The following is a 17,276-nucleotide window of genomic DNA, read 5'->3' as shown; positions in this document are numbered from 1 at the left end:
TAATATTTAATTATTTGAAAATTCCAATCTATCAGTTAAAAAAAGGCAAAATAATCTATTTATATTTGTGCAATGTTGTAAAAAATGTATCTTTGTTAACAGATGTGCAATTTTTTTTTTGCACAGTGATCATCATACAAACACTTAAAACATAATCTAAATACCTAGTGCACTATGGACAAAATGATGCAGATGAAAATTTAGATGAAAGATGGGTTTATAAGTAAAACAAAATTGAAGCAAAATGAGAAATAGATATATAACACAATAATGTAGACAAAGCAACATGGTGATAAAACAAAAGAAATTAAATAGAAATTAATACATAAAATCAATTAAAAAATGTGAACAAAGGTTTGATTTGATTTATTTCGTGTTCCATAGGTCCAACTGTGTTGGATACACAAGGACGTGGAACGAGTCAGTTTTTTACAAATACAATCTGATAATCTAATAGCATATACAGAAATTTGAGTACATAATTATATAAAAATTTATACAGTAAATTCTTTGGGCAGCAATACATAGAAAGAAAATACATAATTTCTTAGAATCATTAAAACACTACAGAAAACAGGATACGGAGCACACACAGTTATGGAGCTCAGGTTAAATAACATTCATAGTGGCATTATGTCAACTTGTATTATATAATATTAAAATATTACATTTTATTTAGTTAAAAATTCATCTAGACTGTAAAAAGCTTTTTCTAGCAAAAATATTTTTAGAGCTTTCTTAAACTCACTATTGTTATGAATCTTTGTCTTTTGCTCCAGTGTAGTGGACACCCTTTTGTGCCAAGCTCAAATTTCTGAGTTCACTGTGTACGTCATTCTTCCTCCGTGTGTTATGCTCATGATAATTACTGTTTGGTTGAAATATATCTATATTTTTACAAACAAAACACATGAGAGAAAAAATATATTGGCATGTAGTTGTGTATATTTTAAGATTACGAAAACTATTTCTACAAGAGTCTCTTGGGCGCAATCCACATATAATTCTTAAAGCTCGCTTCTGTGCAGTGAACACTTTCCTTGCTAATGGCTGGTTGCCCCAAAAAAGTGGAGAAAGAATGATAGGACAAAAAATGATAGCAAATCAGGAAGTTGATATTATTATTAAAATTATGTGGCAAAGGAATGGAAATGACTAAAATTACATTTAACCCTTTTGCAGTCAGCCGATTTGGAGTGGTGTGTGCTAAAAATGTTATGCATATTTATACCGTTATGCTACATTCCATTTAAATTGCTATATTTCTCACAGTATTCACTTTAAAAAATTACCACTTATCCATAAAAGTGTGTAGAATATTATGGCTTACACAGATTATCATAATGTTTCAAATGAATTTGATTGTGACAGTCCAAATAATTTTTTTTTTTTTAATATTATAAATTTCACTTTGATTCTGTATATCCAACACTGTGCTTCAATTTAAGAAGGATAACTACAGTCCATAGAATCTACACACAGTTCTGAGTAAAATGACACGAGGGATATGAAATTTGTGTTATTATTTAGAAAGATAATAATTATTTATTTGAAGAGAACATTACAGAATTTCCATGTCTACAGTATGACTTAACCATTTGCGTTTAGGAAAAAATTCACCATGTAACCCCTTATTACATCTATTACAAACAGTTCTTGACCTTCATTTCCTTCCCTCACTAGTACACACACAGGATCTTGACTCTTTCTTCTCTGAAAGTTTTCTCAAACCCGGAGAACCACGAGGATCATCAGTTGGATGTTTTTCTTGCAGCCATTCATCTGAGTTGGGTTGGGTTGTTTGGGGAAGGAGACCAGACAGCGAGGTCATCGGTCTCATCGGATTAGGGAAGGATGGGGAAGGAAGTCAGCCGTGCACTTTCAAAGGAACCACCCCGGCATTTGCCTGGAGCGATTTAGGGAAATCACGGAAAACCTAAATCAGGATGGTCGGACATTCATCTGACAAGGCTTCAATTATCATTACAGTATATACATATCCGGAAACAACTTTGCTTCCTTTATTATGCTCTTTGTATAATATGTAAGAGTTCAGCACCATTCTTGACATTATGTTAAGAGCTACCTTCTTTCAGTAATGGCGAGTCCGCCTTTCATCCAAATACGCATACAGCATCATGTCAGATGTGACTGTCCCACCCATATACTGGTTGTACTGGTGTATTATTTCTGGATTTTTACTGTTTCATTTTTATTTTGGTCTTCAATGTCACCAGCACCAACTTTATTTGACAGTAAGAGAATGAGAGTGGGCCGAGATTTTTTTCTCTTGGTACGCACATGCTAGTACCAGACCTGACTGACATCTTTTCCCGAATTCCAAATTTTTTGCTAATTTTTTTTTTTTACAGTGCCAGTAATGTATGTACCTAATTTATAAAGACTTTTTACAAGTGGTACTGAAATGAAAATTTGCCCACAAAGTTATATCCCTCATTCAAATAATTGCCCAAACACAGTAACTTCTGGACAAAACAGTAACCTAAGCCATGTCTTGCAATCTCAGCCTTATCTTCTTGGCTTTTGGCACCTCTGTAAGTATAAAACCCACGACAATAGTGCGTTATAGTCACACAGTATCTAGAATTTGATTCCCCATCAGTGATGGTGTTTGTTTGGCAAATACTGCAATAGGTAAGTGTGACATTTAGTGCCAACTAGACTCTCATCAATACTACGTTGTTCATGAGGTGTCTCATGATGTCTAAATATATTAGCATGATCTACCAATGGCTGGTACTTGATACATGGGTCATACTCAGGATAGCCTGGTGCTGGACATTTATCACTATCCACAAGATGAAAGAATTTCATAAGATGCCTAAATCGGTGGGCAGAAAACATTTTACCAAACCGTGGAAATGCCTGTGACAGTTTTGTGCTCCAGTATGAGAGCATTGTGGGCCTTTCATTGAGTCCCATATTTAGTAAGCAAGCAATAAAACCTCTTACCTTGGTGCTTGTCACATTCTTCCACTTCTTATACAGTTTGGACAATGTAGGACAATATAGCATGTTGAGTTATAAACTGTGTAGCTGAGTGATTTGTTTCAGTTACATTAAGCTGCAGCAATGTTGCAGAAAAGAATAGATTTAAATATTCTATCACAGGAGATCCTGCTGGCCGCATATGTTTTGGTCCTGGCAGCTCTTGAAATGGATGTGGTAATGGCTATAGTGTTTCAGGTGCAATTACTTCAGTGTATTGTACATCTTCCATTTCATCTTCACTTCAAGTACATCACTGTCACTTTCTGAACTGTTCCTACTTTTGCTAAAACACTCTGTATCACTAGTAAGTTCTAAAAGTTCACAAATGTCTTTGTCGGTAAGTCCTCTGCTGTGGCTTGGTGTAGTTGCATTTTTCACAAAAAGCGGAGAAAATAAACAAACTGTAAACTCGTAATGTGAAGAAAAACACACAGAAACTATGATAAATAACAGTACTGCGCAAAAACAAGAACGTGGATTGCAATAACAGAATGTAAACATGTACTGCAAAAAATGACATCAATAAACAAACTATGCAAAAGTGGAATAATTGAACACTAATATTTCACCGAAACGATGCTCAATTGATGATAGCTATTAACTTACACAATAACTCAAGACAAAGAGCATCTGTAATCACCATGCCAACACCATAGATCATTACCTTGACATTCAAAGGCTTAAATCATGATGATCAAAGCCATTTTGACAAAGATTTAAAAATAAAAAAAGACTTGCTGTAGTAGACAAGATTCGAACCCACAACCTCTTGTACATGAATCTGTTATCCTATACATTATACCACAATATCAGATTGTAACTTGTAAATTCTTTAATGATACTGTCACACAAAATTCTGATATTTTTTTTTCTTTCCCCCCCCCCCCCCCCCCCCACACCAGTTACTCGCAAATGGGGACCAACCAGGGAGAATGGCTGCAGTGTGTGATACCTTGGATCTTAATCAACATCACCATGTAAATAGTTTCTAAAAGCTGGTGGCACCACTAGGGAACTCTCCTTGTCAGTTAAATCTCTCAGCATGTAGTCTCTGTCCTGACACGACAATTCTATTCACTGTTCTGTTCATACTGAGGACTATCCACTGTCTATATGTTGACTACTGTTTCTATATCTCTCGACAACGTTAAGACTTGAAGACATGACAAATGCTCTGAAGGAACTCCCTAGAATGACTTGGACAGATATACAACTTGTAACTAACAACTTCTGCTTGTGTTACGGCTACTTAAGTGTGCGTCTCCCTTCCTGGTGGAGCTGCCACTCCAGGGGATTTGATTGTTGCAGGCAGCGTGGTGGTTTGGGTGTAGTGATGTTTCCACAGCAGATGGATGTCCGTGGTGCTTCAGGTACCAACTGTCACAAACTCTTCTTATGTGGTATCTCGGTACACAACACACAGAGGACATCAGATAACCAAATATTGACTCCATTTGTTCAGTTTAAATTACGCAATTTTGCAACATCCACATTTCAGGCATTACCATCTTTTATATTACACGGAAAGAGATCAAACAAATTCAGTCTGATTGGGAAAGAAGATTTGCCAAGACCACACACTTCCCAGGATAATAGAAAATTACCACTTCAACACCAGAATGGAGTATGCATAGTTTCCAGTGGTAGAGTTAAAGGCTTTAATGCAGATGAAAATTCCAGCTGCTGCAACTACAACATTACACATTACAACCCAATCAGCATGACAGTGCATAGTGTGTGGGAAATGTACATGAAGTTTTAATAGAATAAAAAATATCTTGGTCAGCTGTATGCATCACCATCACCATGGTCCTGCACTTTCCTTCCACTGGCCATCTACTGAAGATACTTGCTAGTTTCCAGATGAACACATATTTAAAATCATAAAAGCATCATCAACATCATTTGGCACCCAAAATGTTTTCATCAATTTTACTGGTTCATATATCTTGATAAAGAAGGACCGAAGCTATTGTACAAAATGAACAAGAATACAGCAATGGCTGAGTATCATGTTATCAATTACTGTCTAAATTGATCTATAGAGTTTTGATAGATAGATACGAAGCCCACACCTACTACAGTAGTACAAGTTTATATGCCAACTAGCTCTGCAGATGACGAAGAAATTGAAGAAATGTATGATGAAATAAAAGAAATTATTCAGATTGTGAAGGGAGACGAAAATTTAATAGTTATGGGTGACTGGAATTCCAGTGTAGGAAAAGGGAGAGAAGGAAACATAGTAGGTGAATATGGATTGGGGCTAAGAAATGAAAGAGGAAGCCGCCTGGTAGAATTTTGCACAGAGCACAATTTAATCATAGCTAACACTTGGTTTAAGAATCATAAAAGAAGACTGTATACATGGAAGAACCCTGGAGATACTAAAAGGTATCAGATTGATTATATAATGGTAAGACAGAGATTTAGGAACCAGGTTTTAAATTGTAAGACATTTCCAGGGGCAGATGTGGACTCTGACCACAATCTATTGGTTATGACCTGTAGATTAAAACTGAAGAAAGTGCAAAAAGGTGGGAATTTAAGGAGATGGGACCTAGATAAACTGACTAAACCAGAGGTTGTACAGAGTTTCAGGGAGAGCATAAGGGAACAATTGACAGGAATGGGGGAAAGAAATACAGTAGAAGAAGAATGGGTAGCTTTGAGGGATGAAGTAGTGAAGGCAGCAGAGTATCAAGTAGGTAAAAAGACGAGGGCTAGTAGAAATCCTTGGGTAACAGAAGAAATATTGAATTTAATTGATGAAAGGAGAAAATATAAAAATGCAGTAAATGAAGCAGGCAAAAAGGAATACAAACGTCTCAAAAATGAGATCGACAGGAAGTGCAAAATGGCTAAGCAGGGATGGCTAGAGGACAAATGTAAGGATGTAGAGGCTTATCTTACTAGGGGTAAGATAGATACTGCCTACAGGAAAATTAAAGAGACCTTTGGAGATAAGAGAACCACTTGTATGAACATCAAGAGCTCAGATGGAAACCCAGTTCTAAGCAAAGAAGGGAAAGCAGAAAGGTGGAAGGAGTATATAGAGGGTCTATACAAGGGCGATGTACTTGAGGACAATATTATGGAAATGGAAGAGGATGTAGATGAAGATGAAATGGGAGATACGATACTGCGTGAAGAGTTTGACAGAGCACTGAAAGACCTGAGTCGAAAAAAGGCCCCCGGAGTAGACAACATTCCATTGGAACTACTGACGGCCTTGGGAGAGCCAGTCCTGACAAAACTCTACCATCTGGTGAGCAAGATGTATGAAACAGGCGAAATACCCTCAGACTTCAAGAAGAATATAATAATTCCAATCCCAAAGAAAGCAGGTGTTGACAGATGTGAAAATTACCGAACAATCAGTTTAATAAGCCACAGCTGCAAAATACTAACACGAATTCTTTACAGACGAATGGAAAAACTGGTAGAAGCCGACCTCGGGGAAGATCAGTTTGGATTCCGTAGAAATACTGGGACACGTGAGGCAATACTGACCTTACGACTTATCTTAGAAGAAAGATTAAGGAAAGGCAAACCTACGTTTCTAGCATTTGTAGACTTAGAGAAAGCTTTTGACAATGTTGACTGGAATACTCTCTTTCAAATTCTAAAGGTGGCAGGGGTAAAATACAGGGAGCGAAAGGCTATTTACAATTTGTACAGAAACCAGATGGCAGTTATAAGAGTCGAGGGACATGAAAGGGAAGCAGTGGTTGGGAAGGGAGTAAGACAGGGTTGTAGCCTCTCCCCGATGTTATTCAATCTGTATATTGAGCAAGCAGTAAAGGAAACAAAAGAAAAATTCGGAGTAGGTATTAAAATCCATGGAGAAGAAATAAAAACTTTGAGGTTCGCCGATGACATTGTAATTCTGTCAGAGACAGCAAAGGACTTGGAAGAGCAGTTGAATGGAATGGATGGTGTCTTGAAGGGAGGATATAAGATGAACATCAACAAAAGCAAAACGAGGATAATGGAATGTAGTCGAATTAAGTCGGGTGATGTTGAGGGTATTAGATTAGGAAATGAGACACTTAAAGTAGTAAAGGAGTTTTGCTATTTGGGGAGCAAAATAACTGATGATGGTCGCAGTAGAGAGGATATAAAATGTAGACTGGCAATGGCAAGGAAAGCGTTTCTGAAGAAGAGAAATTTGTTAACATCGAGTGTAGATTTAAGTGTCAGGAAGTCTTTTCTGAAAGTATTTGTATGGAGTGTAGCCATGTATGGAAGTGAAACATGGACGATAACTAGTTTGGACAAGAAGAGAATAGAAGCTTTCGAAATGTGGTGCTACAGAAGAATGCTGAAGATTAGATGGGTAGATCACATAACTAATGAGGAGGTACTGAACAGGATTGGGGAGAAGAGGAGTTTGTGGCACAACTTGACCAGAAGAAGGGATCGGTTGGTAGGACATGTTCTGAGGCATCAAGGGATCACCAATTTAGTATTGGAGGGCAGCGTGGAGGGTAAAAATCGTAGGGGGAGACCAAGAGATGCATACACTAAGCAGATTCAGAAGGATGTAGGTTGCAGTAGGTACTGGGAGATGAAGAAGCTTGCACAGGATAGAGTAGCATGGAGAGCTGCATCAAACCAGTCTCAGGACTGAAGACCACAACAACAACAACAGAGTTTTGATTTATGGCTGTTTAAAGGAGGACTCTCCAAATCACACAATGAATTTCCTGCCATTTTTGGATACTTATATAAAAATCTAATCAGTGATATATTTTTAATCAGCACAAAACTTTTAAGTATACAAAATCAGGATCTTGCAAGTTGAGAGTCTCTTTCATAAAAGTTGATACGTCACCACATAAGCACCTTTGGACCCATATTTATGAAAGGCATAGAAATAGAACCAATGGAGGTATTGAGCTGAAACTTTGTACATATCCACCCAAGAGACTATTGAACCTATGCAAAAAAAAATTCATTTTCTTCAGAAATGGTTGAGGTGGAGCCATCTCTAAAGCTGGTCCACCTGATGCGGAATGACTCAGCAATGAGTTAGTTGATAAAAGTGACTTTCAATGACATGTGTGTCACATAATCAATGGAAGTCACATTCAAGGTGTTTCAGCTATAAACTAAAAAATTCAATGTATTTTGCTAAAAGGAGACACAAAACCCACGTCTGTAACTCATATTCATTAATCTATATGAGTTTTCCAAGTTGCTAAGCCCTTACAGAGAAATCAAGTGTCACAATCATAATTTTGTACATGCTCTGAATATAGGGAATATTAAGTTGGAAACTGGCATGTGCAATTACATTCTTCCACAAAATATTGAATGACTAAGGATTACATACCACTAGCAAAACGTCAAAAAGATGTATTTCATGCACAACAGTGGTCTCATACATTTCAGTGTAAATTGTCATGACAATTTTAATTCACATTACCACAGACAGTGTTCACTTAAGCTGAGAGTTACAGTTTTATATTCAGGTAGAAGTGATCAACTTGAACCCTTTGCATGAACTGTGATGAAATGTTAAAGAAATGTACAAAAATAGAGAAAATTCAACTGACCTATGACATGTGGAAGTCTAGCAACATGGAGAGCAAGCCTTTCTGGGCTCAATTAATAAAAATTATTAGTTTTTCATATATATTCCAAACAGTCACAGGAAATAACTATTTTCAGTATAGTTAATGTAAGATTTTTTGATCTATTACACTGTATCAAGTTTCGGGACTAAAAGGAAAACATACTTACTATGTCAACTAATTCCAGCTTAGTCGTATCTTTCAAGTCATACCAGTGGCGATGATCGATCCATTGTCTGAGCAGTTCAATTGGAGGCTGAGCACCATATATCTCTTTCTGTGGCATACCGAGATCATCCACAAAGAGTACACATTTTTTCCCCATGGATGGCCCATATACACCCTTACGTCTCCTGTAAAATATACACAGACATTTTAACTTCCAACATAATGCAACTGTTGGTACGACCAACATCAGTCTCAGTTTAAATAAATTGACTACTTTACAGTTCCTGCTTGCTACAGGAATGTGCATTTGAGACACGTTAAATGAAAAAGTCAAGGCAGAATGTGAACACACGGAGAAGCACATGAGATGCTGTGCATGACCATCCCCTACCACCCACCGTCAACACACACACATTCCAAATTCCACATTTATTCCATATCACTGACCAAAATGGGGAGCTTATAACCGAGATAATTATTTTAGTTAGTAGGACCCTATCCGAAGCTGAACAACCGTATTCAGTGACCAAATTCAATGCTCTTGTGGTAATATGGGTGCCAAAAAAGTTTGAATATTAACTGAGATGAAAGCATACCGAGGTGAATTGTGTATATATACTATCGATCCTTGTATAGGTGAACATTATATCATCTGAAAGTTCCTGGCAGATTAAAACTGTGTGCCCAACCGAGACTTGAACTCGGGACCTTTGCCTTTCGCGGGCAGGTGCTCTATCGTCTGAGCTACCGAAGCACGACTCACGCCCGGTACTCACAGCCTTACTTCTGCCAGTACCTCGTCTCCTACCTTCCAAAGGTCCCGAGTTCGAGTCTCGGTTGGGCACACAGTTTTAATCTGCCAGGAAGTTTCATATCAGCGCACACTCCGCTGCAGAGTGAAAATCTCATTCTGGATTATATCATCTGTTTAACTGAATGAACTTCATATGATTTTGTATACGATGTATTATATTTCAGTATAAAATGTATCAAAAGAAATTAATTTGTTAGTACTCTGTACATACAGTTTGAATTACTCTTCTTTTAAAAATATTTGAAAGTATGAAATTTCTGGTACACTTAAAATTTGTATTATTAAATGCACAATCTAATGATAAATATAAAATTTATTTCTGGACTAATTTACAAAACAATGGTATATTTTTTAGTGAAGATTCTTCTTTTGCCAAGAAAATTTGTAAACTCTTTTGCTTTGTAAACTCTTTGGTATATTGTGAGTACCGCAGAATGTAAGTAGGAGTGGGCATATGTCTGTTGGAGACAGACGTATTTATATGATCAACACTAACAATGTAATTTGGAATATTAAGTGGAAATTGTAAAATCGATGTGATATTTCATAATGTAACAAAGAATAAAATTTAAGAAATATACAGGCAAATCTTCATCAGTTATTTAGTCATCAGGAACCCACAATGTTAAATAAAAATTTCAGCCGCAAAAATGTACCCCTAGATGCAAGACTTGGAGCCAACAAATACAGCATGAGAAAATGAAGATAAGTAAAAAGTTTTTCTTTTGTATATCTTACGCCTCTTGAAGCTTTGGAAACTAATGAAGACACTAAGAAAAAATAAATAGTGACATGTGGGAGGGTAAGATTACAAATGTGGGCATCAGCCATGATCTGTTGACTGATAACGAAGTTTTGTATGTTACAGAAAAAGAATAAATTTTGGATTTGTGTCATTTACAGTCTCTATATAAACTAAATTACAATCACTTGATGAAAGAAGAACCAAGAGCTGCCCTACAAAACAGGATCAACAGTGATGAGGTAATATCAATGACAACAGACCAGATTAATTGAAAGAGGATGCTACAACTACAATGAGGGACATCAGTGAGAAAAAAGATAAGCACAGACGATTTGTGAAATTAATATTTTTGGTGGACTCATGTGATTGCTAGGAAAATGAACAGAGACGAGGATAGTGGTGATGAAGGGAAAGCTGTAGGATGTAGCCTTGACATGTTTGAACCAAGTGAAAGTTTAGTTCCACAGTGAAAACTGACATTATGTATTTTATTTTGGCAAAATGGAGTGCGGTTAATGATCAGTTAAAGAAATATGAACTGAAAATAATGATAAAATGGACAGCGTACAATACCAAATTGACCAACTTAGTAATCAGGTTTTGGAGATAAACCATGGGTTGTCAGATGGATTAAAAAGTGTGAATGAAAAAGTCGATGTATTAGAAAATCAATTTATTGTTTTGGAAAATGAGTTAGTTGCAAAATCTGCAAATCAGGATAATAATGCTAATGATGTCAGAGTTCAACAGAAGGCCATAGAGGAAAAAATGGAACAGAACTTTAGTAGTTTAGATCAAAAAATTTTAAATGTTGAAAACAGTATGCCAACTAATGTAAATGTTGTAGATCAAAAAATGTCAGTAGTTCAGGTAAATTTAATTCGCAACAATCTGTATTCAAATAATGGTATTGTGTAGTCAACATTCCAATCAAAAGTTTTCCATCAGACAGTTTACATCCAGTGGAATTTCTACACCACTGCAGAGACAGTTTTGTGTCGGGCATGAGTGATGACCTAAAGATTAAATATAGAGGCAGAAAAATTGAACATTTGCAGTGAATTATTATTCTAAATGGAGTACAGTACCACAAGGTGTGCCTCAAGGCTCCATTTTGGGGCCAATCCTGTTCCTATTCTATTTAAATGACTTGCCCATAAATATAAATTCCCCATCATTTCCGTTTGCGGATGATACTTCTGTTTTAATTGAAGATGATGCAGAAAAAATTCAGAGCTCCATCGTGAGCACAATGGATACTCTAGAAAACTGGTTCCAGTTAAATGGCTTGAAACTGAACATTGCAAAAACCAATATGGTACATTTCAAAACCAAACGTTTGAAATGTGTGGATCTTAAAATACATCATCATATCCTATGGAAGAAGTTAACACAGTCAAATTCCTAGGACTAAATGTGGACAACAACTTAAACTGGAGTACACATACTGAGTTCCTATCAAATAAACTAAGAAGCTTTGTATTTGCAACGCAAATACTAGCAAATTCTACTGACATGAGTACACTAAAAATAGCATATCATAGTTATTTTGAATCTGTCATTAGGTACGGTATCATTTTCTGGGAAAATTCAAGTAGTGTATCTCGAATACTGAAACTGAAAAATAAAATTATAAGATACATGTGTAGTGCACAACAAACAGAATCTTGTCGCCCATTATTTCGGACCCTACAAATCCTAACAGTTCCCTCCATAGACATTTATGAAATTATAATCTTTGTACACAGCAGACAAAAATTATTTGAGGAAAATCATTGTAACCACACATACAACACAAAAAATAAATATAATTTTATGTTACACACACACCATTTGAAATTATATGCACAAACTCCACAGTATATGGGGATGACAATATATAACAAGCTAATGAGCAAAAATATATTTAATATGAAGCCAGAGTCTAAAAATAAGGCTACAGCAGATTCTGTGGGAGAAATGCTACTATTCAGTAGAAGAATTCATAGAGGATGACATGATAATTTGAGCAAGGGGTAATTAATTGTTAGTCTTTTATTGTATGTGTAACAAAAATTGTATTATTATTATGATACCATTTGTTAAAAGCAGTTGTTGTAATTAATTGTTATTTTTTATTGTATGTGTATTTTTATATTGTATTATTGTTATGGTACCATTTGTTAAAATCAGGTGTTGTATGTATATGGTAAAACATTACCAAAATTTTGATGTGTCTCCTGTACCTGAATCAAATGATTTAGATTATGTATGTTATGAGACTAATAAACCACAATTCTCAATTCAATAGGAATAATGAGGATAACCATGGGCAATATAATAGAAGAAATAATCAAAGGTGGCCATTTGCGAAAAGGCTGTCTGCCTCAATGAAGGTCCACAGTTTTGGAGCGAGGAAACAAAACAAGTACAGGACCCACAATTCACACTTACAATTAGACAATAATAGCAATATTAATAATGTGACACAGGTATCAGAAGTTGAAAAGAAGGAATATCAGATTTCTTGTTTATGTTTTGATCAAACATTCTGTGATACTATGTTTAATTATGGTGATGTAGGTACTAATCACAAACTAGAATGTGAGAGTAATGAGAACTTTGATGTAGTGTGTACTAATGATTTCTTCTCTTGGTTAGAAAACAGTGTTATTGATGTATGTAAAACAGGTGATGACTGTATTGGATCTGAATTAGATGGTATTTTTTTTATGTAGATGTGAATGAGAGCTGTGAAATAACTGAGGCAGGTAGCTTATTGCAAATAAATGTAGGTGAGGTGTGTGACTTTGGTGGTGATGAGACTAGTGTCGTTAATGCTTTTATTGATGAAGTAATTTTGGAAGAATATGATGATGATGATGATGATGATGATGATGATGAGTATCAGGATTTTGTGGAGTCTAAGAATATTGAAGCTTCAGAGTTATTTGCGAATACAGGTAAGGTAAGTGATGCATGTGATGTTGTAAGTGAGAGTCCTGGAGTACCAGTCAAAGCAATTTTTCATTCATGTCATGCAGAGTAATGATCCAACAGTAAAGGTGAGTTATCTGTAAGCCTAGAGAATAAAAGTGAAAACTTTTTGATATTTGTTTGGGACCAGATTGATGATAACATAGATAAATGTGCATTCTTGAGTAAGTTAGCTGTGGTTGGTCAAAATTTGTATCCAAATTGGTGGAATGAAGTGAAAGAAGATCTATGTAGGAAAAGTAATTTAGACAGTAATATACTTTGTGTTCCTTCTGCAATAAGTGATGTTAGTTCTGCTATCGAATCCATTCAGTGTGTTCAATCTTTACCTAACATCATGGCTAACCAAAGTAATGCTATGCTACCACTAAAGTTGATAAAACCCTGTAAAAACAGTGTGGATGTAGCATTTGATGAAATTGAAAGTGATCTCTTACATGAAGTGTCTAATAACAGAGATGATGATTCATATTTTGGATGTCCTTACTAAGATTAAGATTGATCAGTGGGAAGGGAACTGCTTGATTGATACAGGCAGCCCGATTTGTGGTATAAAAATAGTAAACATTTTGTGGAAATGCCCATTGTAGATGTAAAGATAAGAGGAGCTACAGCTAAGCAAAGCAAATTGGTAAAATCTCAGGTACTTTTAACATTTAGTATACAAGGCAAAACCATCCCTAGACTGGAAGAAAATATGATTCTCGGTGTGTATTGGATAGTGAGAAGTGAGGCTTGTTTAGGATGGAATGTTAAAGAACTGTTTATTTTGGAACCTAAAAGTAATACTTACATGAAAACTAATTTCTCCATTTTAAACTGGGGGAGAAGTTGTAACTATTTGCAAAACACTGTGAACCAAGGTGAGTACCAGGTGTTTGATTATGATATAGATTTTGATGAGAGTGAGGATCAAGATTTTGAAAGTGTAGTAGATTCTAAATTAAAGGAAGCTAAGACTGTCAATAACATACAAATGGAACAACTTAAGAATTTGTTACAGGAGTTTAGAAATGTGTTTAATGAAAAACCAGGGAAAGTGAAAGATTATCAATGCATACTTGGCCTTAGACATCATCAACCTTACCTTCTCCAGCCATATAATATACCATTTTCGAAAAGGAAAGATGTAGGGAAAGACATTCAGAAAATGGAAACATGAGGTGTAACTGTGAGAAGTAGGAGTTCTTACAATAATCCTTTTGCTGTGGCAAGTAAGAGAAATGGTGGAGTGAGAATTGTTTTGGACTCTAGACATCTCAATAAATTTCTTATCACAGAGAATGACCATCCTGAGAACATGGGCGAGCTGTTGCACAAATTTGATTATGTAAAATACATGAGTGGTTTGGATTTGATCTCTGGATTTCACCAGATCTCACTTGAAATTAATTTTAGAAAGTATACAGCATTTTTGTACAGAGGTAAGTGTTTTCTGTATTGTGTGGTGCCATTTGGGCTAAATGTATATTTAGCTGAATTCATAAGAGCTCTGGATTCTGTCTTGGGAGGTGAAGTGAGTTCAAAATTAATTGTGTATGTTGATGACATTCTGGGCACTGGAAAGACTTGAGAACAACATATGAAGCAGTTAAGATATGTGTTTTCAAAATTAGAATCAGGAGGCATGTCTTTGAAAATAGGTAAGCATAAATTTGGTGTGGAAGAAGTTAAATTTTTAGGACATGTTATATGTGCAAAAGGAATTGCACCTGATAAAGAGAAAATTGACGCTATTGCTAATTTTCCTACTCCTCGTAACAAAAACAGTTTAAATGAGTTTTTGGGTTAACTGGGTTTTATAGAAAATTTTGTAGCAGCCAAGCTTCGAATGATCCACACTTGTGTGAACTTTGAAGAAGACTACCATTTGGGATTGGAATCAGAAGTGTCAGGATGCTTTTTGATGAGATCAAAGGACAGTTGTGTTAAAGTCAGATATTATTCTGACCAGATTTATCTCTTCCTTTTTGTATTATGACAAACATTAGTGATGTTGGATTGGGTGCTCATTGATTACAGGAGGTTGAAGTTGATGGTGTTATTGAACATAGATCTCTTGCATTTGCTAGTAGAGTATTGCAGAAACATGAAAAGATATATACTGTAACTGAGAAACTTTTGGCTGTACATTGTGCATTCAACAAATTTAAAAAGTATTTACCAGGTCACAAATTCATCATCTATAGTGATTACAAAACATTCTGTTATCTTCAGGTGTGTAAGCTGTATCACAACAGAATTACTCACTGGGCCTTGTTTTTACAGCAGTTCAATTATGAGATGTGATACATTAAGGGCACAGACAGTGTTGTTGCTGATGCTTTGTCTAAGCTACCTTTAGAAAGTGAATGACCTAACAACTTTGGAGAAAGTGAAAAAGAGTTTAAAAATGTGTACTTGAGAGGTGTGAAGAAAGGAAAAGAGATCTTGAAAATTTGCAAAGACATCCGCAGATACCAATATCATGATCAAAATTGGAAACTGGTTAAGAGCATGTTGGGCAAGAAAGGAGGAGAAAAGACAAAACAGTATTATAAGGTAGACAATGGTATATGGGAATGAGATGCGTGTAGAGGTATACTGAACGAACTGTCCCACAAATATCTGCCCATAAATATATATTTCCACAGTAGTAGTACACATGTACACAGCAAGAGACATGAATGCAGACTGCTAGAATAACACGGTGGCTCGAATGTCAAATCTCAGTAAAAGATCATGTTGTTCATGGTTGATATGAGCTACTGACGACACACAGCACCCCGCCCCCTCCCGTATGGAGTGCCAGAGTACCACAGGTGAGTCTTGGCTCTTGGCTGGAGACAGTCTGGGCATGGCATTGACGCTGTTGGTGGTCGTACGAGATGGTAGATGCACGACCGGGACCTCCACCTCGACTGGGGCAGGGTGTGGATGCGGAACGACGGGAGGCAGGTTCACCTCAAAGTCGTTGAGCCAGCGAGGGTGGACGATGTGGCGGCCAGCCCATGAGCAGGCGGGTGGAACGACGGTTGGAACATAAGGTCCGGCAGGGAGCGGCTGATAGGAGGGTGTAGGTGCGCACGTTTGAAGTGAGTGTGCATGCGACTTAAGAAATCAGCGTGCGGGGGTGAATCTTTGGGTACCTGAGGCTGAATGAGTGCCACTGGTAGGGTATTCTGAGATAGTTCCCTGTAAGTCACGCTTGAAAGTTGATTGGAGGCCGAGGAACACCCATGGAAGTGTTTTGGACCAGAGGCAGTCGTGGCACCTGAGGGCCATTTTCAGAGTGCAGCGCCACCATTCTACCAACCTGTTGCTTTGTGGGTGGTAGGCTGTGGTATGAAATTTCTTTATGCTGCAGATTTTACATGAAATGGTGAACAGGGAAGACTCAAACTGCTGACCCTGGTCGGTGGTGATGGCGGTTGGACAACCGAACCTAGCAATCCATGAGCAGGTGAAACCCTTGGCCACGGTCTTGGCCGTGATGTTAGGTAAAGGAACTGCCTCTACCCAGTGGGACATGCGGTCGATTGTGGATAGAATGTATCTGTGTCCCTACGATGGTGGAAGAGAACCGATAAGATTGACATGTGCATGGCAAAATTGTCCTGGGGGAATGTCGAACCTGCCCAGTGGTGGGATGGTGTGGTGGTCGATTTTGTTGCATTGACAGGGGACGCAGCTGTGTGCCCAGGTCTGACAGTCCCGTTTCATATGCTTGGAGATGAGCCATGTAGTGACACAGATGCCAGGGTGAGCGAGGTTATGCAGCGCATCAAAGGCCCGTCGGCACAGGAGGGGCGGGAGCAATGGGCGTAGTACAGGTAAAAGAGTCGCACCACACCTCGTCCAGAACGCTGGGGAATTTAGCTTTGGTAAACACAAGGGATGTTCGAGGGCCCATGAGGAGAGCTTGAGATTCTTTATCAGAGGCTTGTAGGGCCAGGTTGGATAAGACTATGATGCACGAAACATTATTGAACCTTGAGAAAAA

The 17,276-nt window shown here is 37.1% G+C and overlaps 1 protein-coding gene across 1 annotated transcript in view; it reads right to left on the bottom strand.

Annotated features, from left to right (window-relative positions):
• The window catches only part of LOC126235648 (dynein axonemal heavy chain 3), a 1,245,905-nt gene that overhangs the window by 624,263 nt on the left and 604,366 nt on the right, over positions 1-17,276 (bottom strand). The window contains exon 33 of the mRNA XM_049944362.1: positions 8,761-8,944. Coding sequence (XP_049800319.1) covers positions 8,761-8,944 — 184 coding nt within the window. The remainder of the gene's footprint in view (positions 1-8,760; positions 8,945-17,276) is intronic.

This window comes from Schistocerca nitens, chromosome 2 (genome assembly GCF_023898315.1).
Source record: "Schistocerca nitens isolate TAMUIC-IGC-003100 chromosome 2, iqSchNite1.1, whole genome shotgun sequence".
Taxonomy (NCBI): Eukaryota; Metazoa; Arthropoda; class Insecta; order Orthoptera; family Acrididae; genus Schistocerca; species Schistocerca nitens.
This window is presented reverse-complemented; position numbering and strand designations above follow the sequence as displayed.